This window comes from Equus caballus, chromosome 11, assembly GCF_041296265.1.
Source record: "Equus caballus isolate H_3958 breed thoroughbred chromosome 11, TB-T2T, whole genome shotgun sequence".
Taxonomy (NCBI): domain Eukaryota; kingdom Metazoa; phylum Chordata; class Mammalia; order Perissodactyla; family Equidae; genus Equus; species Equus caballus.
Window position 1 is genome coordinate 58,814,560 of NC_091694.1, and position 23,488 is coordinate 58,838,047.

At 37.2% G+C, this 23,488-nt stretch overlaps 1 protein-coding gene across 3 annotated transcripts in view; it reads left to right on the forward strand.

Moving 5' to 3' along the window:
* AKAP10 (A-kinase anchoring protein 10) overlaps positions 1-23,488 on the forward strand; it is a 66,516-nt gene that overhangs the window by 29,687 nt on the left and 13,341 nt on the right. For all 3 annotated transcript variants that reach the window (XR_011423526.1, XR_011423527.1, XM_023653599.2), the window contains exons 5-11: positions 4,515-4,613; positions 8,737-8,821; positions 9,652-9,775; positions 10,828-10,964; positions 13,543-13,687; positions 16,389-16,562; positions 21,240-21,349. Coding sequence is in view for 1 of the 3 variants with exons in the window: in XM_023653599.2 (XP_023509367.2) it covers positions 4,515-4,613; positions 8,737-8,821; positions 9,652-9,775; positions 10,828-10,964; positions 13,543-13,687; positions 16,389-16,562; positions 21,240-21,349 (874 nt within the window). In the remaining 2 variants the exon portion in view is untranslated. The remainder of the gene's footprint in view (positions 1-4,514; positions 4,614-8,736; positions 8,822-9,651; positions 9,776-10,827; positions 10,965-13,542; positions 13,688-16,388; positions 16,563-21,239; positions 21,350-23,488) is intronic.

Genomic DNA, 23,488 nt, shown 5'->3' on the forward strand with positions numbered 1-23,488 from the left:
GTTAGAATGTGGTTGGTATGATTTCTGTCTTCTTAAAGTTATCAAGACTTGTTTTGTGACATAACATGTGATCTGTCATAGAGAATGATCCATATGTATTGAAAAGAATGTGTATTCTGCTGCTATTGTGTGGAATGTTCTATATATGTCTATTAGGTCCATTTGGTCTGTGCTGCTGTTTGAGTCCTCTGTTTCCTTTTTGATTTTCTATCTGGATGTTCTATCCATTATTGAAAGTGGGATATTGAAGTCTCCTACTATTATTGTATTGCTGTTTCTTTCTTTTTCTTTTTTGAGGAAGATTAGCCCTGAGCTAACATCTGCCACCGATCATCCTCTTTTTGCTAAGGAAGACTGTCCCTAAGCTAACATCTGTGCCCATCTTCCTCTATTTTTCATATATGGGACACCTGCCACAGCATGGCTTGACAAGCAGTGCATAAGTCCACACCCAGAATCTGAACCGGTGAACCCTGGGCCACCGAAGTGGAATGTGCAAACTTAACCGCTGCACCACTGGGCCTGCCCTGCTATTTCTTTCTTTTTTCATTTCTATCATTGTTTGCTTTATATATTTAGGTGCTCTGATGTTGGGTGCATATATTGTTATATCTTCTTGGTCGATTGACCTTTTTATCATTATGTAATGTCCTTCTTTGTGTCTTGTAACAGTTTTTGACTTAAAATCTATTTTGTCTGATAGAAGTATGGGCCTCTCTACTCTCTTTTGTTACTGTTTGCATGGAATATCTTTTTCCATCCCTTTACTTTCAGCCTATGTGTGTCCTTAAATCTAAAGTGAGTCTCTTATAGACAGCATATAGTGGGATCTTGATTATGTTTTTAGAAATCCATTCAACTGGGACCGGCCCCGTGGTCAAGTGGTTAAGTTCACGTGCTCCGCTTTGGCTGCTTGGGATTTCACTGGTTTGGATCCTGGGTGCAGACATGACACTTCTCATCAGGCCATGCTGGGGCAGCGTCCCACATAGCACAACCAGATGGACCTGCAATTACAATAAATAACTATGTACTGGGGGGCTTTGGGGAGAAGAAGAAGAAGAAAACTCAGGTGCCAATCTTTTTTTTAAAAAAAAATCCATTCAACCACTCTTTTGGGAAGTTTAAAGCATTTACATTTAAAGTAATTATTGATAGCGTAGGATTTACTATTGCATCTGTTAATTGTTTTCTGAGAGTCTTTTGGTTCTTTTTCCCTCTTTTTCTCTCTCTTCCATTGTGTTTCCTTGTTTTTATGCAGTAACATTCTTTGATTCCTTTCTCATTTTCTTTTGCATATCTTCTATAGGTATTTTCATTGTGGGGCTTATTATAGACCATCTTACAGCTTAACAATATTTTTAAACTCATAACTTAAGGCCACTTGCATACAAAAACTCAATACTTTAGCTTCTCCCTGGCCCGATCCCCCACCCCAGCACTTTCTTGATTCAAATAAGTCATTTTAGTTTTTTGTACGTAAGTTTTCTATAAAAATAGCCATAATGATGTATTCTGCTAACCCAGGGATTCTCAAAGTGTGGTTTGTGCACCCATAGAGGGCCCCTGAAAACTTTTTCAAGGGAGTCCATGTGGTCAAAACTTTTTCCACAGTAATTCTAAGATGTTGTCTTTTTTGCTGTGTTGACATTTGTCATGATGATGCAAAGGCAGTTGTGGGAAAACCTGCTGGCACTGGACCAAATTATACTAGTAGTCATTGTATGCTGCCGTATACTCCCAGTAACACCAAGTGCCAGTTTTACTTAAGGATGTCTTTGGAGAAGTAGATAATTAGCTTTATTCAATCCAAACCCTTGAGTACATGTCTTTTAAAATGTGTGATGAAACGGAAAGTATGCAGAAGCACTTCTGCATGCTGAAGTGTACGACTTTTCTAAGGAAAAGTACTGTGTAGTTGATTGTTTTTGTGAGCTCAATTAGCTGCTTTTTTAATGGAATACCATTTTTATTCAAAAAATGACTATAGACAAACCATGGTTATTCACACGTGGGTATTTGGCAGACATTTTCTTAGAAATGAATGAAGTGACCTTGTCATTTCAAGGAAAACAGCTGACAGTATTTGTTTGTTGCCCAGTGGTAAAACAGAAGCTTTCAGGTGAAAATTAGAATTTTGGAAAACTTGCGTTCACCACCTTCTGCTTTGACAACTTTAAAGAGTGTTCTGATAAGATCGTGGGTGATAGTAATGATGTGATTTCTTTTTTACACTCTGTGACGCAGTGTGTCAACATTTGGAAGATCTGCATAAGTCAGTGAACCAATATTTTCAAAAATATACGATGCTGTAAAATCATTTATGAGTAAAATATGGCCACCATTTCCCATATTTATGGGAGATAGATCAGTGGATTTTAATGTAACAGCATACAGCAAATTCATTCATATGGTTTCAGATTCTACATTCTAACTAACCTTTAAGAAACTACCACTTGTCAAATTTTGGTGTAGTATCAAAGAAGAATATATCCACAGTTATCTCAAAAAGTATTAAAATACTGCTTTTCCCAACTACACATTTCTGAGGCTGGATTTTCTTAATGTATATAAAAACCATTTCTCTGTTCACAACACTCCTGGCACCAAGTGTGTGGATTTCCCACACCAAGCAATTCTCCAATTCTCTTTGGACAGTAACTGGGTATTCTATAGTTTCATTCATTCTGACACTAACTACCTGGAGTTAATGCAGATCCCACAGGTTAAAGACTCAGTCTCATAAGACTGCCTTCCACTTAAGACGTCAGTTCCAAGTCCCAACTTGTCACCTGTACTTCTGGCCAACCAGCTATAAAGCAGGGGTTCCCACAACCCCTTTCTCCTGTTCAGTAATTTACTAAAATGGCTCACAGAACTCAGGGAGACATTTTACTTACAGTTACTGTTTTATTTTAAAGGATATTGTAAAGGATACAAATGAATAGCCAGATGAAAAGGAGGTACATAGGGCAAGGTCCAGAAGAGTCCCAAGTGCAGGAGCTTCTCTTTCTGTGGAGTTGGGGTCTGCCACCTTTCCAGCACATGGATGCCTTCACCAATCCAGAACCTCTCTGAGCCACTTCATTGAGGGTTTTTATGTTTCCATTACGTGGACATGGTTGATTAAGTCATTGGTCGTTGGTGATTAACTTGATGATCCCTAGCCCCTCTACCCTACGTAGAGGTTGGGGAGTGGGGATCAAAGTTCCAACTCTGTAATCGCATTCTTGGTTCCTTTGGCAACCACTTCCATTCTGCAAGAGTTGCCTCATTCCTATAAACTTTCTTATGGTTGAAAGGGGCTTGTTATGAATAACAAAAGATGCTCCTCTCGCCCCTACCACTCAGGAAATTCCAAGGGCTTTAGAAGCTCTGTGCCTGGAGCCAGGATGAAGACCGTATATGTATTTCTTGTTATATCACGATATCACAATATACTTCAACCAAAACAAAATAGCACAACACATTGAATGCCAAAGCTGATAAGAGAATCCAACAGTTTGCTATCAAGACAGAGAGCTGGAAAAATGTAAAACAATGCCTGCTCACTGATTTTCTCAGTTTGGAAATAGTTATTGTTCATGTTTATGTTAACGTCTAACAAATTTAGTATTGTTAATTTTAACTGAGTCAATAATTTTTTCTCATTTTAATTTTTTCTTTTAAAGATTGGCAGCTGCGCTAACATCTGTTGCCAATCTTTTTTTTTCCTTCTCCTCAAAGTACCCCCCGCCCCCACCCCATACATGGTTGTATATTCTAGTTGTGAATGCCTCTGGTTGTGCTATATGGGACACTGCCTCAACATGACCTGACGAGCGGAGCCACATCCGCACCCAGGATCTGAACCAGGGTGAAACCCTGGGCCACCGAAGCGGAGTGCGCGAACTTAACCACTTGGCCTGGGGGCCGGCCCCGTCATTTTAATTGCTAATACTTTAATATCCATAGATAGACCTTAAATAAACAAAAGCTTTTTAGGGTCCTCAATAATTTTTGAGAGTAAAAATTTGAGATTCATTGTTTTAACCTTCCAGGGTTGTTGAAGGTCAAATGAATGTGTTCATGAATGTAAAATCATTTTGTAAAATATTTCAAATGTACATTTATAAATAATTTTTGAGTTCCTACTGTTATATTGCTGTGTAAGTCCTTCAAGTTGGGACTTTGAAGAAGTGACATGGAAAGAGGACGTGCGTAAATAATTGCTAATGAGGAGCTCGTTAGCTTAGATGAGGAGTGGAGGAGGGCATTCACATGTAAGTCCTCTGTTCCACGAACCAAACAGTGAAAACAACATTATGATGGAGGCTTACTTTGTCCTAAATATACTTCTATGTATATTTACATTTGTGTTAAATATTTTTATTTGTAAAATATATCTATTTCTCTGTGCCCGTGTGTGTGCTTGGGCGCACAGCAAACAGAAACTGTGCTGTTCATGGATGCAGTCCGCTACTGGGACAAATTTCTTTTTTGATTTCTGAAGTTGTCCTCTTCTTCCCTTGCAGGTATAGAACAAGATGCAGTGAATACTTTTACCAAATATATATCTCCAGATGCTGCTAAACCAATACCAATTACAGAAGCAATGAGAAATGATATCATAGGTAAGCAGTGTTTGAAGCTATGGCAAAAATGAAATGCCTATTTTTGGTTATTGATTAAGAGAACTTTTTATGAACATGGAATCCAACACATCCCTTTCTAGTCTCTTTTTCAGAGTACTTTATTATGTCTGATGTAGCTCACTTGAAAACTTTCTCTGTTATATGTTGGACCCAAATTCTTAGACTCTGACTTGAATAACAATATAAGCAAGAACAACAGCACACATTTATTGGCTGCTATTATTGACTACAATGTTCTAAGCATTTCCCTGGATAAGCTCATTTAATCTTCTAGAAAACCTTGCAGCATAAATACAGTTATTATTTTGTAAATGAAGAAACTGAAGCAAAGAGAGGGTAAATAGTTTGCCTGAGGTAATAAATCAACAGCACTAACAACAAATACTGAGTCACAAAGATATATTTCTCTGTAGGTAATAGTAAAAAAAAGAAAGTTTGAAAGCTTTTCCTGTGTTGCATCAGAAAGACCTTAGGTGCACCTATAATCACAGATGAAAATGGTTCATTTATTCATTGAACAAATATTTATTATGTTTCCATCGAGTCTTAGTACTCAGTTTTGTATTTTTGTTACACAAATTTAATATTTTTGATTTATGAAATAAAGCATGTTATTCTCCTCCTAGCAGATTCTTCCCAGCATGGGGCTCTTGTAGTCTTTCCTGAAGGGATTTGTACTCCCTCATTATTGGAGACGGCAAAACCCCTCTAGTCTCAGCTGTGGTTCCTGAATTGGCCCACCATACTTCCCAGTGGAGCTGTTGGCCCTTTAGGGGTCTATCAGATTGTTTTCCTTTTCTTTCTCCCACATAGACACCTATAACACATAGGTCCTCTGGCTGTTTTTGCTTTGTCCCCATCTGCTTGTATTTTGGGGTTTTCACCCAGTTTTCTTGCACATGTTGTCATGGGATGTTGGTCTTTCTATATAGTTTCTCTGTCTGTTTTTGTGTTGGACTCTGTTGCTGCCATCTTCCAGACTTCCCTAGACCAACTTTTCCTAATAATTCCACTAGGGTGTCGTAACTGATTAGAATTCGGCTATTTGAGGAATTGATTGGCTAGTGATTCCTTTGGGGATTTATTTGTACCAATTGATAACCAAACTCTCCAGGGTAGGGAGAAAAGGAAGGAGTTTTGAGCCAAAGAAAACATTTAAAAATGAAATGTCATTTCAATTCTCATTTTCCTTTTCTTAAACTTTATCAAATTATTGCTTTAATCTCATGAGGGGAAAAGTGTTCTGAAAGATCGGGTTGGGAATGTTTAATGATCAAGGGATCTGAGAAAGTTTCCATCTCAGTGTCTCTTATTATGCGTTTTAAAATGTAAATTACTCGTATGTCTGTAGACCAGTCACTTTTCCTCTGTGAGCCTGCCCTAATTATTTGTCTCCTTTCGGTTGGAATATTTTAATATAGCTGTACTTCAAGTAAGTTATAGTTTGAAGAAACCTCCACATTAGCTATTATTATGTATCCCACCTGCCTGGTTTTGTTGTAAGTGTTGTTGTTAGGTTTTTGTTTTTGCTATCTAATTACTCTGTTTTTATGCGGGGATTCAGAATGACCCAAAAACTATGCTTCCACTGCCTCCTCCATCTTCCACAAATCCCTGAACTGGCAGAATTTTTTAAATATTTTAGAAGTACAGCTAACAGAACTTGCTGATGATTTGAAAGTGAGTGGTGTGAGAGGGAAGAAAGGAATCAAGCATGACTTCATGTTTTTAAAGATCTGAATACCTGGGAGATTTATAAGATGGGGAAGATTGTAGGGATAATAGCTTATGGGGGAAATTAGGAGTTTGAGTTTTAGACATCCAAATGGTGAATGTCAGGAAGACAGTTGGACATCTGCCTTAGACGTTCCTAACAGAAGTCCAGGTTGGCAATGTAAGTTTGTAGGTCATCAGCATATAGATGGGTTTAGAGCCATGAAACTGGATAACATTACCGTGGGAGTGAGTGTCATGAGTGAAGACCTTTAGGTCTAAGGACTGAGTTAGGACAGGCCTTACATTTAGAAGTCTGGCAGATGAGGAAGAACTAGCAAAGGAGACTTAGAAGGAACAGCCAGTAATGTAGGCCCTCCTACATCAACTGTGTATCAAGAAGGTAGTTTTCCCAGAAGCCAAGTGAAAAATTGTTTCTGGGAGAAAGGGAGTAATCAGAGGTGTTAAGTCATGCTGATGTGTTAAGTAAGATGAATACTAGGAATGGAATGGACTTGGGAACCTGACTGGCAACTGGTCCACTGGTCATCTTAATTGTAGTGGCCATTAGGGACAAAAACTTAATTGGAGGAATCTTAGAGAATAGGAAGAGGAGTGGAGATGGTAAGTACTGGCAACTCTTAGGAGACATTTTGCTCTAAAGATGAGCTGGGAGGGGATGTTAAGTCAAGGGACAGTGGTTTGTGTTTTTGTTTTTAAGGTGACGTGTTATAAGCATATAAGGTGAATGATAGCATGCAAACAAGTATATATGTATAACATGCAAACAGTTTGTAAAGCTGGTGAGAATGAGACGATAGTGAAGGAAAAGTCGATGCAGGAGAGAGGGGACAGTTGCTATAGGAGAAAAGTCTTGAGGAGGTGAAAGAGGATGGGATCCAGTGCTCAAACAGAGGTTTGCTCAGAGAGGAGCAGGAACAGTTCATCTGCAGTAACAGGAGAGAATGCAGAGTACATGGGTAGATGGGTGAGTGACTTGGTAGATGTCATGGAGGTGATGGAAATAATTTTCTGATTGCTTCTATTTTCTTAGTGAAGTAGGAAGCAAAGTCATCAGCAAAGAGAATAGAAGAGGTGTTAAGACGTTTAAGGAGAGAGAAGATGATGTGCTGTGTATTGCCTAGGAGACTAAGAGAGTAAATGGACCAGGAAGCTGTAGTACAATCCTTAGGTTTCATTAACGTCCCACTAAGGTCATGAACTTAAAGTGAAACCAGCCATCGTGGTTGTGTGTTTTTTCCCCCAGACGTGTTAATAGCTAGCTAAACAGCTTATGGATTTGCTGCATTTTATTTGGGCAATTCCTAATTTTAGCACATTTTATGTTTTAAAATTTCTACCAAAAAACATGTGATAAACTTTACAGATAAATCTTTTCATATATCCATAATTCTTTAGGTTATAATTCTAGCAATAGAATTGCTGATTGATAGGGTATGTTCATTTTTAAAGCTTGTGCTAGAAACTGCCAAATGGCACTCCAGAAAAAGAGATACCAATTTATATTCTTACCAACACTAGTGTCAGTTCTCCCATGCCCCTGCTCAAGCATACATATTGTTAAACAAGCATATGGATTGTTAAAGCAATTTTCTGCCAATTTACTAGACAAAAGGTGGGATGCCTCCTTTTTCTAATGTAAAATTATATTTATTTGATTACTATTGAGCTTGCATATCTTTTCATATTGGCCATTTAATGTTCTTTTGTGAATTGTGTTTTCATGTCCCTCGTTCATTTTTCTTTTGGGATATTTCTTATTAGTAAGACCTCTTGATGTATTAATGACAATCTGTCATACATAGAGTAAACTGTCATACATGCTGCAAATTTCTTTCCATTACTTTGCCTTTTTATTTTGTTTTTGAGGTATTTTAACGTATAGAAGTTAATTTTATGTTGTTAAATCTTTTGATTTCTGCCTTTGTACGTGTGCTAGAAAGAAAGACCTTCCCTACCTGAAGATCAGCTGTTCACCTGTATTTTCTCTTAGTTTCATTTAAAACCTTCTAATTTGGGGCCAGCCTGGTGGCACAGTGGTTAAGTTCACATGTTCTCCTTCTTGGCAGCCTGGAGTTCACCGGTTCGGATCCCGGATACAGACATGGCATTGCTTGGCAAAAGCCATGCTGTGGTAGGCGTCCCACATATAAAGTAGAGGAAGATGGGCACGGATGTTAGCTCAGGGCCAGTCTTCCTCAGCAAAAAGAGGAGGATTGGCAGTAGTTAGCTCAGGGCTAATCTTCCTCAAAAATAAATAAATAAAACCTTCTAATTTATATGCCTTTACAGTTATTTCCTACTTTATTCACAAATGTGTATACTTTCGATTTAGTTGAAATTTAATTATTTACCGTTTCTTTTACAGCAAAGATTTGTGGAGAAGATGGGCAGGTGGATCCCAACTGTTTTGTTTTGGCACAGTCCATAGTCTTTAGTGCAATGGAGCAAGAGTGAGTTAATTTCATACTTTCACGTTTTGCATTCTTGGGAATTTGGGTTCAGTGTTAGGAATGGGCTTCACTCAACTAAAAACAAACTATCTTTGAGGATTTAAGCATTTTGAATGTTCACAGGATCTTACAAGCATACTCTGACTGTCTTGGTTAATGGTTTCTTTTAAATATCAATTATGTGACTTTATGAAATGAAAATAAAGCAAGTTTTAATTTTTCATGTTAATATTTCCTAAGTTAAAAGAATTTTTAATTCTGAAGTCATTTGGGAGTGATTGTGAGCGTAGTGTGACTTTTAGAATTGTTTTATTTATTTAAACAATGCATGTCTTCAGATGGATATCCTAATTTGTAAGTGCATGCTTTTAAGCTTAATGGATGCTGTATTACTAAACCCATGTAGGATTATTGAAACTACCTCCAGAGTTTTTTCTAGATTAATTTCTGCTGCATGCCCTTAAAAAAAAAAAAGATCTATGTATTCATTTAACATTAATGAGAAGGGTGCTCGGTGCAAGGCACAGTTCGATATAATACCTGCCTTGAAGGAGGGAGATTACAGCCTAATAGGAAAAGTAGGGCATGTTCTTTGGTTACTGTAATATGAAGTAGCATGTGTTAATTATCAGAGGAGAATTACAAAGTCATTGAGAGGTAGGAGAGATTACTTACCTGTAGAGGAGTAAGGAACGACACCTTGGGAGGAGAGGTAGCATTTAGCTAAGCTTTTAAGATAAAATAGGCACAGTATGGAAAGAGTATCTTTTTCCCAATGAAGCTCTTTCCTTGGTCGTTCCCTCAAATTTTCCCTTTTTGTCCATGTGCAGGCACTTTAGTGAGTTTCTGCGAAGTCACCATTTCTGTAAATACCAGATTGAAGTGCTGACCAGCGGAACTGTTTACCTGGCTGACATTCTCTTCTGTGAGTCAGCCCTCTTTTATTTCTCTGAGGTAAAGTCTGAGTTTCCTTTCACACTCTATTAGAGCATTCCAGCCTCTAAACTATAAATGCTGGGGCCCTGTCTATAGAAAATAACGTAGAAGAGACAAATCTTCAAAAAGATCAGTTGGATTTAAATAATTTTATTATTGTTTTAAGTTAGATATAATGGCAAGAGTACTTTAATGGCATATTAGTCAGATTAAAGAAAACATGAAAATCAGTGTAAAATAACTCTAATTTGGAAAAACCTAATTAAACTTTTGCTTATAAGAAAATGCATAATTTTGATTATTTGGACCTGTTTTCAAACCACAGAATCTGATACTTGATATTTGCAGACCAGACTTTAGAAGAGAGAGGGAAAAGCAGTAAATTTTTTCCATTCTCGCTTTTACTTTAGCCACTTAATAGGATTGCCTAGTGAAGCATTTGCAACAAGTAAGAGTATATTAATCTCTTTGAGGCATACAGTTTAGTATAATGGTATTTGTTAGGATTCAGCAGATGAAATTCTTTTGTTGCAAAGCAAATGACTATTATGTAGAGATAAGAGGATTCTCAGTCTCACAAAGTGGTGACTTAGATACGTACTTGCATTCTGCCTCTTCAAAGAATACAGTTGTTTGGTTGATTTGTTTCTTCACTCCCTCTCTTTGCCATAAGTTGAAGTCAGCATTTGTTCAAGTTAATATGGTCACATGGAATGATGGAGATGATCAGGTATAAAAAGTTTGATCTGATTAGTTTACTCTCTCTGTTTGCCAGCGAGGAACTTCTTAATCCATCTTTACTATACTTTTTACTGCAGTTCACTAAAGTTCGCATCCAACTGTTTGGTGCTGGTTTTTTGTTAGTTTGTTCCCCGAAAAGAGTATTTTTAAACTTTTCAATCTTGAATGACTATAAGTTGCTGACTGGCATTAACTGAACAAGTGGATCTGTTTTTTTGTTTGTTTGTTTTTGCTAATGTCCTGTATTTTAATAATTGGGGCTTATAGATTAGAGATGGTGAAGAAATCTTTTTATAGTCTTATTTTCCTCTTGTATTTTTCCTTCCTAGTACATGGAAAAAGAGGATGCAGTGAATATCTTACAGTTCTGGTTGGCAGCAGATAACTTCCAGTCTCAGCTTGCTGCCAAAAAGGGCCAGTATGACGGACAGGAAGCACAGAACGACGCCATGATTTTATATGACAAGTGAGTGTTATTGATAGAAATATTCAGCATTCAGCAAATCTATTATTTGATAGGTACTTTGGAAATAAAGATGAATAAACTCAGTCTCTGCTCTCAAGGAGCTCAGAGGGAGCAGCATAAAAGCTGCTTTTCATATGGTGTGTATAGTTTTGGGGGTTTTTAGAACAGAAGCTTCTCTTGGGGAAAAGGGAGGTTTGTGTGTGGCAAGCAGATTGATGATCCTGCAGTTCAGAGAGGGTTTCACAGAAGAAAGAAAATACTATCTAAGAAACATCTGAATTAGATCCTGAAGAATGAATTGAATTTTGCCAGCTGGAGAAGGTGGGAAAGGACATTCTAGGCAGAGGCATTGGCACAAGCAAAGTGAGGGAAACTTGGGGGAATGTGGCACTTTCAAGAAACTTGAATTTGGGTAATTGAAACTTGGGTAGGGAATATAAGAGAAAGATGAAACTAATTGGAATATATTGTAAAGATATATTCTTGAATATCTATGTATGGGTGTATCGTATTTTCTGGTGCAAATCTGCTCAGCCAATTTACTCAGTGAATAATAGTTTTTTATTAATCTTCACTTGAACATGAGAGGGTGGCAAAATCTTACAGTGAACAGAATTGAAAACATCTGATGAGGCAAGTGATAAGGCTGTGGCCAGCTCTGTAACACATGGTGTTCCTTCTTTTCACTTAACTTTTCTTATTCTATAAAGAAAAGTAATGTATTATTTGTATCCACAAGCAAATGCTGAGAGGATAACTTGAGGGTAGAGAAAAATGCACGGCATATTAGGGTTGGAAGAAGGCTAAGAGCATCTAGGTCAGTGGTTCCTGAGCATTGATTGCTCTGCAGCTCATGCTGGGCTGTCTGCATAAGAATTACCTGGGAGCTTGTTAAAAATAGATTTCCAGTTCTCCTCTCTAACAGATTCTGAGTCAGCGGGTTTGAGGTGTGACCCAGGAATCTTTATTTTTAGAAGACTCCTCAGATAATTCTGATGAATAGCCAGATTAGGGATCTAGTCTGATTTTCCCATTTTGCAGGTAGGAAAGCTAAAGCCCAGAGAGGTAGTGACTTCCACAGGGCAAGTTAGGGCAGAACTTGGACTGGAATGCAATTCTTAATGTTTGTCAAGTGTTTATTTTGGTATATTTGTGGAAAATATTATCTAAGAAACATTGTTATAGGGACGTTGGAATAGCAAGCATTTACAGTTAGAAATTTGGTCTGTGGTGCCCCAAAATTCAAATCATGGAGGAATATTTGCCAACTTACTTGTTATAAGATGGGAAACTCACTTTTTGTTAAGGAAACATAACAAAAAAGAGATTTTTTTTTATGCTGGAAGAGAAGAGTGGCATTAGTGAGGTCCTGGTGGGGCTCAGTAACCACACAGAGCAGAGATCCTGGTTTTCCCACTGGATCCCATTTTCACACTGGGAGCCATTTTTTTAAAAAAAATTAATATTATTATTATTATTTTGAGGAAGATTAGCCCTGAGCTAACTACTCCCAATCCTCCTCTTTTTGCTGAGGAAGACTGGCCCTGAGCTAATATCCATGCCCATCTTCCTCTACTTTATACGTGGGACACCTACCACAGCATGGCTTTTGCCAAGCGATGCCTTGTCTGTACCCGGGATCCGAACTGGCGAACCCCGGCCTGCCGAGAAGCAGAACGTGTGCACTACCGCTGTGCCATCGAGCCGGCCCTGGGAGCCATTTTTAAATGAAGATTACTGTATGGCATCCGACTGGCACTGTCATTTTGCCAAGTTCATTGTGCCAAATTTGACTTTACCAGTGCCTACTTGTTTGTTTTTATGTCTTACGTATGCATCACTACAATCTAACCTCATCAGCCTTTCTGTATTGTATCATAGACAGGAGTTAGAAGCCGCTAGAATGCTTGAAAGAGAACATATATACGTTTTTCTGCTTTTAATGCTTTTTCTTAATATGAACTTTATAATCAGATTACCAAAACACTAATTGCATGTTATATCATATGAAGTAAGAAATCTTTGAGTTACTATTGATTACTCCTTTTCCTTTCTATACCAAATCATCAGCAAGTCCCATTATTCTATCCAAATACGTCAAATCTATCCACCTCACCCTCAGTACTATCTTGTTCTGAATTCCTACGTGTATATTATGAATGCCTCATAGTTATGATGGTGTGTCCATCGTACCCTGTGCAGGGATCTTTTCTGCTCTCTTTTCAGGGGAAATACCATATCTTACCCTTTTTTAAATCCATTTCTGTCTGTCAAGTGCTGAACAGAGAATAGATGCCCCTTAAATGTGTGTGATTGATTTCTTTGCCTGACCCTTGAAAATCCTAAACAAGAACTAATGATGATGGAAGGCAGATAGGGAGGTAGCAGGTTGATTCAGATGTCTGGGCAGTGGGAATAAAGTTGCAGCAGGACCGTCAGGATGGCTGTCAGCACCCAGCTCTATAGTCTAGGTCTGCAGGCTGAATCAAGTAGCCTCACAGAAGATTCGCTGGTGTAGGTGCCAAAAGTTGCTTATACTTACTGTAGAATTTTTTATTTGGCTATCTTTCTACCATAGGTACTTCTCCCTTCAAGCCACACATCCTCTCGGTTTTGATGATATTGTACGATTAGAAATTGAATCAAATATCTGCAGAGAAGGTGGGCCACTCCCTAACTGTTTCACAACTCCATTACGTCAGGCCTGGACGACCATGGAGAAGGTAATCAAGAACTTCAAAAGTGTTAGGGGGCCGGCCCCTGGCGCAGCGGTTAAGTGCGCACGTTCCGCTTTGGTGGCCTGGGGTTTGCCGGTTCGGATCCTGGGTGCGGACATGGCGCCGCTTGGTATGCCATGCTTGGTAGGTGTCCCACATATAAAGTAGAGGAAGATGGGCATGGATGATAGCTCAGGGGCCAGTCTTCCTCAGCAAAAAGGGGAAGATTGGCAGTAGTTAGCTCAGGGCTAATGTTCCTCAAAAAAAAAAAGTATTAAACTACAAGAAGTTTTTGCTGGTGGAACTTAGAAAATATAACATGGGAAAAATCAAGTATAGCAGAACAGTAGAAAATTGAAGCAGTGCAGCATAGTGATTGAGAGCAGAGGCTTTGAGTCTGACTTGGTATGTATTAATCTTAATCTTTATAGGCTGAGGGACCTCAGGCAGTATTTTCCTCATCTGTAGAATGGGGATAATATTGATACTTATCTCAAAGCTATTTTTAGGATAAAAATGAGGTAAGATAATATGAAGTGCTATTATTAGCATAGCACCTGACACGTAGTAGGCATTAGAAAATGTTAACTGCTATTATTTTTACATCTTTTTGGATAATTAGAAAGCAGTATTGGGTAAAGTTAGCTTAGGAGCGATCCATATATTTCACCGATATTTGTCATCAGGGTTGGAACACTGGTTTTGTGTATCATGATCACTTATAGGGAATCACTAATGGTTTATTAGTAATATTAATAAGAAAGTGTTGGAATTTGTGAGTGATTTATTCTTCTAGTGAAGTAGGACAGATTTTACCAGGAATTGCACAGAGCCCAGGATAAGCCCATGAGGTTGTATTACTTACATATGTAATGTATATCTAAGTGGAAAAGGGTTAAGTAAGCATGGTTACATAATGCTACACACAAGAGCTGAATTCCAGGAATATGGAAGAGTTACATTTAAAAATCCCATCATTATGGGGCTGGCTCTGTGGCCGAGTGGTTAAGTTCACGCACTCCGCTGTGGCGGCCCAGGGTTCAGATCCTGGGTGCGGACATGGCACCGCTCATCAGGCCACATTGAGACGGCGTCCCACATCCCACAACTAGAAGGGCATGCAACTAAGATATACAACTGTGTGCAGGAGGGGTTTGGGGAGATAAAGCAGGAAAAAAAAAAATCACATCATTAAAAAGCTGGTGTTGTGGGGCTGGTCACATGGCGTAGTGATTAAGTTTGCACGTTCCACTTTTGCAGGCTGGGGTTCACAGGTTTGGATCCTGGGTGTGGACCTACACGCTGCTCGTCAAGCCACACCGCAGCAGCATCCCACATACGAAATAGAGGAAGATTGGCACAGATGTTAGCTCAGGGATACTCTTCCTCAGGCAAAAAGAAGAAGATTGGCATTGGCAATGGATGGTAGCTCAGGGCCAATCTTCATCACCAAAAAAAAAAGAAAAAGCCAGTGGTTGGCCAGCCCTGGTGGGCTAGTGGTTGAGTTAGGCTTCTTTGGTTGCCCAGGTTTGGTTCCCGGGTGCAGACCTACACCACTCATCAGTGACCATTGCTGTGGCAGTGGCTCACATACAAAAAGAAGAAGATTGGCAACAGATCTTAGCTCAGGGTGAATCTTTCTCAGAAGAAAAACTAGTGGTAAACTGAATAGAGTATCAGCTTTTGCCCAGGGGTAATAATTTTTTCATGATTAAAATTAAAATCTTTCTTTAAAGGAAAAGTTCTATATCATATAAAGAATGTAAACTTTCTGAGTAAGAAGGAAGATAAACATACAGAGAAAAACAAAATGTTACTAGATGTGTGTATGTAAAGATCTTATACTAATTTTAAGAATACTATCAAGTAGAGAAATGGGATCAAGCCATAGATGATTCGTTCCCCAGTATTTTGAGTATTTCTGTGCTGGGTATTGGTGTTACAGCGGTAAACAAAAGACACGTGGTTTCTGCCCTCCTGGAGCTCTGTCTTTAAAGAAGGCACATTTTAAACAGGCCTTGATGTTTACACGTGTGCTAAGTGCTGTGAAGGAAAAGTTGGGAATAGGAAATGCCAGTAATAAACTTGAGAACTTATTCAGCATCATTAATAATTTTTAAATGCAAATTAAAACATCCATGTACCATTAGGCATTTAACAATGATTTGAAAAAACACAACTCAGTGTTAGAAAGCCTGTGTCAAAACAGATACCTTGATATATTGCCAGCAATACAAATTGACAGTATCCTTCTAAAGGGTAAATTGGCCATATACATCAAAACTAAAATGTTGATACTATTTAACTCAGTAATCCACTCCTGGTAATTTATCTTAAGGAAATCAGTTCAAAAAGTAAAAGTCAATATATACACAAAGACTTTAATATTCATAACAAACCAGAAAAATCTAATTTCAAATTATATCCACTCCCTGGATTGTTTTCTGGTCACTAAGACGTCTAAATATCAAGTCTCTCTAATAGTTTCCTGGCAAGTGTTTTGAGGGAAAAAAACCTATAAATTGTACACGTAATTTTAGTTACAATGTAAACTCTGTACAAAGGGATAATAATACTTCGAGTGTAATAAGGAGAAGTAAAATCATTTGTGCCAGCTGGGAGAATTGTAGGTAAAATTTTGTTTTAAAATAAAGTTTTGATTTGTATTTGGCTTCAACTTTAAAATAATGCTTGTCCTCTCTTTCAGGTCTTTTTGCCTGGCTTTTTGTCCAGCAATCTTTATTACAAATACTTGAATGATCTCATCCATTCGGTTAGAGGAGATGACTTTCTGGGAGCGAATGCTTCACTGACCGCTCACAGCTCTGTCGGCTCTGCTGACGACTCTCACCCAGGTGGCGCCGACAGCTCAGCGGCTCAGGTAGTCACCAGTTTGCCTCTACCATTAGGAAGAAACGAGTGCAGGTCCTTTCCTTCAGATACCAGTAGTGCTTCCGTTTGTAAGTTTTAAGTTGTAGAAGAAACAAAGGAGAAATAAAATTAGCCTACATATTATATATTCTAATCAAAGTATTGGTGGTACTTAAAAATATATTATATTGTAAGGTACCTTACCATTATTCTGCTTGATACTGTACCTGTTGCTTTTAATAAATAATATGACATACATTTATAGCTTCTGAAGAGCTCTTTGTGTAATTATTTGGGAAATTTTAGTAACTAAATTTGGGATGCTTTTTTATAGAATAGTTGACTGAACTCCTAGATTTCTCAATGCTGTGTTTCACTGAAGAGCTTTTGGTGCCATTGTGCATTTGCTTAACCTCTCTTGGTTTTTTGGAGTGCTTTCATATATCAAACCCTGTCTGATTCTCCCCAAAATCACATGAAGTGGGTTATCTCAAGAGAAGAGACCTAAGGAGGTATTAAGAAGTTCACTGATTTTATTAAGGTCACACAGTAAGTGGGAGAGCCAGAGCTCCATTCCCTGTCTGGTGTTCTTCACCTTAAGTTTAATAATATAACATAATTATTTTCTCGTCACCATTGACAAATAAATAAATGGCATTTTGGATTTTTTGACACTTGGCCTTGGATAAATTTTCTTAACTTAGAAGACAGTACTATTACACTGCCTCAGTACCGTTTCCTCCTATTAAGGTTACATAGGAGATGACCTCTGAATGTGGTTGCCGTTTTATTTTGTGATATAGGCTAGAATGTTTTGTTTTTATTTAGGCGCTTAAAAAGTATAGGTTCTAACCGTAAAATATATTTCTACATTTTTGGTTGAAGTATAATATACATGCAGAAAACTCTGTGTATTATAACTATATATAACTTGAAGAATTTTCATAACTAGACCCAACCCATGTAACCCACGTCCAGACCAAGAAACAGAGTATCACCAGTGTGTCAGAAAGTCCCTCAGGCCCTCCTCTAGGCACTCTCCTCCGTCCTGCCACGGGAGCTCCTATCCTGACCCTTGGTGGCATAGATTAGTGTTACCTGTTTTTGTCCTTTTATAACTGATATCATACTCTATGCTTTTCTCTCTTTTTCTTTTGTACAGCTTTGTTGAGATATAATTCACATACTGTACAATTCACTCATTTACATTGTATAATTCAGTGGTTTTTTAGTATATTCATAGAGTTGCTTAACTGTCACCACAATCAATTTTAGAACGTTTTTTCACCCAAGAAGGAAACCCTGTTTTCTTTGACTGTCACCTTCTGAATTCTTCACTTCTCCATCCCTATGCTACTGCTAATGTACTTTCTGTCTATAGATTTGCCTATACTGAACATTTCGTAGAGATGGCACCATATGATATGTAGTCTTTTGTCAATAGCTTCTTTTGCTTAGCATAATGTTTTTAAGGTTTATCCATGTTTAGCATGTATCAGAACTTTATTCCTTTTTGTGGCCAATAATATTGCATTGTACAGACATATCACATTGTGTTTATCCATTAATTGGTGGACAGTTGGGTTGTTACCATCTTTTGGCTGTTATGCATAATGGTATTGTACAAGTTTTTGTATGGATATATGTTTTCATTTCTCACGTGTGTATGCCTAGGAGTAGAATTGCTGGGTCAAATGATAACTCTGTTTAACTCTGTCTTGGTGACTGTTGCTTTCCAGTAGGTTTTGAAATCAGGAAGTGAGAGTCCTCCAGCGTAGTTCTTCTTTTTCAGGATTGCCTTGACTGTTTGAGGTCCTTGAGTTTCCATATGAATTTTAAGATCAGCTTGTCAATTTCTACGAAGAAGCCAGTCAGGATTCTGATGGGGAGTGCATTGACTCCATGCATCAGTTTGGGGAGTATTGCCATCTTAACAGTATTAAATCTTCTGATCTGCGAACATGGAGGTCTTTCCGTTTATTCACATCTTTAATTTCTTTCAGCAATATTTTGTAGTTTTCAAGTACAGTCATGCATCACTTAATGACAGGGATGCCTTCTGAGAAATGTGTCATTAGGCGATTTTGTCAGTGTGCAAACATCCTAGAGTGTACTTACACAAACCTAGATGGTGTAGCCTACTACACACCTAGGCTATATGGTGCTAATCTTATGGGACCATTGTCGTATATGCGGTCCATTGTTGACCAAAACATCGTTATGTGATGTGACTGTATAAGTTTTATATTTTTTTAAAAATTTATTTCTAAGTATTTTATTTCTTTTTGATGCTGTTATAAATGGAATTGTTTGCTTAATTTCATAAGTGTATAGAAAAACCATTAATTTTTTAAATTGAAGTAAAATTCACTTAACATAAATTTAACCATTATAAAGTATACAATTTAGTGGCATTTAGTATATTCACAATGTCATGCAACCATCACCGCATCTGGTTCCAGACTTTTTCATCACCTCAAATGAAGCCTCATGTCCATTAAGCAATCACTCTCCATGTCCATCTACATTTTCTTCTAAGAGTGGCTTTGGATCTATTTTAAGTTAGTTTTGCACATTATATGAGGTGGGGTCCAACTTTATTCTTTTGCACGTGCATGTCTAGTTGTCCTAGCACCACTTGTTGAAAAAGCTATTCTCCCACCGTTGAATGGTCTTGGCATCCTTGTCGAAAATCATTTGACTATAGATAGAAGGCTTTATTTCCGTGCTCTGAATTCTACCCTGCTGATCTGCGTGTCTATCCTTGTGCCAATACTACATCATTTTGATTACTGTGGCTTTGTAAGTTTTGAAATCGAGAAGTGTGTGTCCTCTGACTTTGTTTCTTTCATTTGCAGGATTGTTTTGACTATTCTGGGTCCCTTGCAAGTCCATATGAATTTTAGGATCAGCTTTTTCATTTTGTTCAGGATTATAGTGCATCTGTACATAGCTTTGACGAGTATGGCCAGCTTAACAATATTGTCTTCCAGTCTATGAACATGGGATGTCATTCCATTTATTTAGACCATCTTTAGTTTCTGTCAGCAACATTTTTTAGTTTTCCATGTACAAGTCTTACACCTCCTTGGGTCAGTTTATTACTAAGTATTTTATTCTTTTTGATGCTATTATAAATAGAATTGTTTTTAATTTTGTTTTCTGATTCTTCATTGATAGTACATAGAAATATCACTGCTTTTTGTGTATTGATCTTGTACCTTCAGCTTTCCTAAATTCATTTGTTACCTCTAATAGTTATCTTGTGGATGCTTTAGGATTTTCTATATATAAGATCTTGTCATCTGCAAATAGAAATAGTTTTCTTTCTTCCTATGCACTTTGGATGCCTTTTGTTTCCTTGAGTAATTGCGCTGACTAGGACTTCCGGTACAGTGTTGAATAGAAGTGGTGAAAGTGGGCGTCTTTGTCTTCTTCCTGATTTCACAGGGATGGCTTTCAGTTTTTCATCATTTAGTATGCTATTAGGTCTGGGTTTTTCATACATGCTCTTTATCAAGTTGAAGAATTTCCCTACTATTCCTAATTTGTTGAATTTTTTTTTATCGTGAAAGGGAGTTGGAATTTATCAAATCCTCTTTCTATCAAGTGAGGTGAATATGTGGATTTTTGGTTTTTACTCTATTGATATGGTGTAGTACATTAATTGATTATCAGATGTCAAACCAGTCTTGCATTCCTGGGATAAATTCCACTTGGTCATGGTATATAATTATTTTTCGATATCGGTAGATTTAGTTTGCTAGTATTTTGTTGAGGATTTTGCATCTATGCTCATAATAGATATTGGTCTGTAGTTTTCTTTCCTTGTGATGTCTGGTTTTGATATCTGAGTAGCAATGGCCTTCATAGAAGTATTCTCCCTTTTTTTATTCTGGTGCTTCTTTCTTTTTAATTACGTGCCCTTCTCAGCACATAAAGAAAGTTCCTTTTCCCCCCACTATAGAGTGTTCTGTGTCTGTTCAATTATGTATTTTATTAATTTAACCTATACCTTAGTCATGGATACTAAGTGTTCCTATCTTTTGTTATTTTAAATAATGCTGCAGTGAATAATTTTATATGTAAGTCACTTTGTATAAATCTGAGGCTATCTGTAATTGAATTTTTAGAAGTGAAATTTCTGGGTCAACCTTGGGTCTGTGTTTCATAGAAATACCAATTCTAACTTGCTTTTTCTGTGGAGATGAGAAGTGGGAGGTAGAACACTCATCAAGCTGGTCGTTTTAGAAAGTTTTCTTCAGCTTCTCTTTTGTCACTGTGGCTCCCTGAGAACCAAAGCATTCATGATTATCCCGTAAAAGTTGGGCTTCACATCTGTTAGCCAAGATCAATGTGCTTGGATGAATGGGAGTTTTGCACACTTGGGAACGTAATGGCTGTGAAGACAGCACATTTGTTGGAACTTAGGTCATTAAGAAAACAAATAGATTTGGACTACAGATGCATATGTTGTACATTTTAATATCGTGCTTTCCTTCTGTAGTTATATTTTGAGGTTACGTTTCAGAGTTGTTGCTGTTAAGCATCTCAGTAGTGATGGGGTTGAGTGAAAATTATGTGTGTTTCCAACACTGAAGATTTCGTACAAATCTGTCATATTCCAAACCCAGGACTGATTTGATTCCTGAATAATACGCTACTAATTTTACAATTTCTCTTGTAGTCCGGTGTGAAAAAAGCCAGTGTTAAAATTCTGAAAAATTTTGATGAAGCGATAATTGTGGATGCTGCAAGTCTGGATCCAGAATCTTTATATCAACGGACATACGCAGGGTAAACTTGGCTCATGTCTAGACTTTTTACAAGTGTAGTGAATTTTGCATCTTTTTTATTTTTTAATTTAAAAATTTTAAATTGTTTCTAATCTGTTATTATATGCCCAACGCTTTTACATGTAGTGTGCAGGAGAACGTGGTTAAGAGTGAGGGCTCAGGTGTAACTTTCTGAGGATTTCAGCATGGTTAATTGCTTTTATCGGAAAGTAACAGTGATATTTGGGAGACCAAGAAATCTGGAAAGTACTTTGAAGTTAATAAAAGGTTGTATGACCACATTGTCTTTGGAAAGCACACTTCAGCTGTGTCAGCATTACAGTAATCTTTATTTCTTCTTTTAGGAAGTGATGGACAATAGGTCTAAATGACTTAATTCCCAAAGACAATATTTATTCTTTTTTATTATTTTTTAAAATTTTATTTGTTTGTTTATTTATTTATTGAGGAAGATTAGCCCTGAGCTAACATCTGCCACCAATCCTCCTCTTTTTGCTGAGGAAGACTGGCCCTGAGCTAACATCCATGCCATCTTCTTCTACTTTATACATGGGACGCCTACCATGGTGTGCCAAGCGGTGCCATGTCCACACCCGGGATCCGAACAGGCGAACCCCGGGCCGCCACAGTGGAACGTGCACACTTGACTGCTGCGCCACCGGGCTGGCCCCAGCAATATTTATTCTTAAGGAATGGTTGATTCATTTATTTAAAACTGTATTTAAGAAAGTCTATCAATTGCAAGATCAATTGCAATTGCAAGACTACTTCTGTAGTTTTTTTGTGCATAAAATAAATATTTTTAAAAATAATTTGTAAAATGGGTCAGAAAAAGTGAAATAATGACTTTTCTCCATCTTTAAAGATAATTTCCATTGTTGGTTTTGGTTTTATAGTTTAGCATCTTCCTGAAATTTTTCTCAAGGCAAAAAATTTGTATCTGTTTATTAGCAGCCATATATGAAATGGAATTTATTAGGAAGGATATCTCTAAAATAAGATCCACTTTGCCTGAAATGAAATAATATATAGGTATCACAAAATTTATTTTTGTCCTTTTAACTAACTTTTAATTGTAGATACATTAAATATAAAAAAATTAAATTCACAATTATGGTGTGTATTTTTGTTTGCTTATTTTTATGTAATTGATATTACACTCTATTCTGTATCTTGCGCTTGCATTTATGGTGAGTTTTGGAGATTTTTCCATGTTAGTCCCTACAGGTATATTCCTCATTTTAACTATATTGTAGTATTCCATATATAATATTAATTATAGCTCATCACTGTGACCAAATATCCCATAGTGTGTTGTGCCTCTTTGTGGCCATTTTCTTATTGATGAGTGTTTAAGTTGTTTGCAATTTTTCTCTGTTATACACAGTATAGTGAAAAACTTCCTTTTATATACTTCCGTGTACCAGGAAGCAGATTTTAAATTTTAATAGGTCTTACCAATTTACCTTTAAAAGTATCTGTACATTTTACATTCTTACCAGCCAGTAATAAAGATACTAACTTTCCCCACATCTTTGTCAACACTAACTAATATCAAACTTTTAATTTTTTAAAACCAATCTTGGATTATTGCTTATGAGATTGAGTTTCTTTTGGTGTGTTTGTTAGTTGTTCAGGTTTTTCTATGAATAGACTATTCATCTCCTTTTCACATTTTTCTGTTGGGTGTTTTCTTAGTGACTTGTTAGAATTCTGTGTGTTTCTGGATATTAATTATGGGTTAGTAATATCTGATAAAAATACAACTTTTCACTGTGTTCTTTGCCTTTAAACTTTGCTTTATTTAGCTTTATAATATATGTAATTGTTATATATGGTTAACTCCAGCTTTATAATGCATTTTGATCTTGTTAGGGCAAGTCTTACCTCCTTGGCTGTTCTTGTGCCTTTTCTCTTCTGTATGAATTTTAGAATTGTGAGTTACCTAGTAGCTTGGCACATATCATAAACCTTTTTGGGATTTTGAATGGAACTGCATTTAATTGAAGATTATTTTGATTTCTGTGGGGGATGGTTCTATTTAAAATAAGCCCCACTTTGAATAACATGGGATAGCTATTAATTATGTATGTAGCTTTGTAGATTTAGATGAGATACTTATAAATTGATTTTTTTCTTC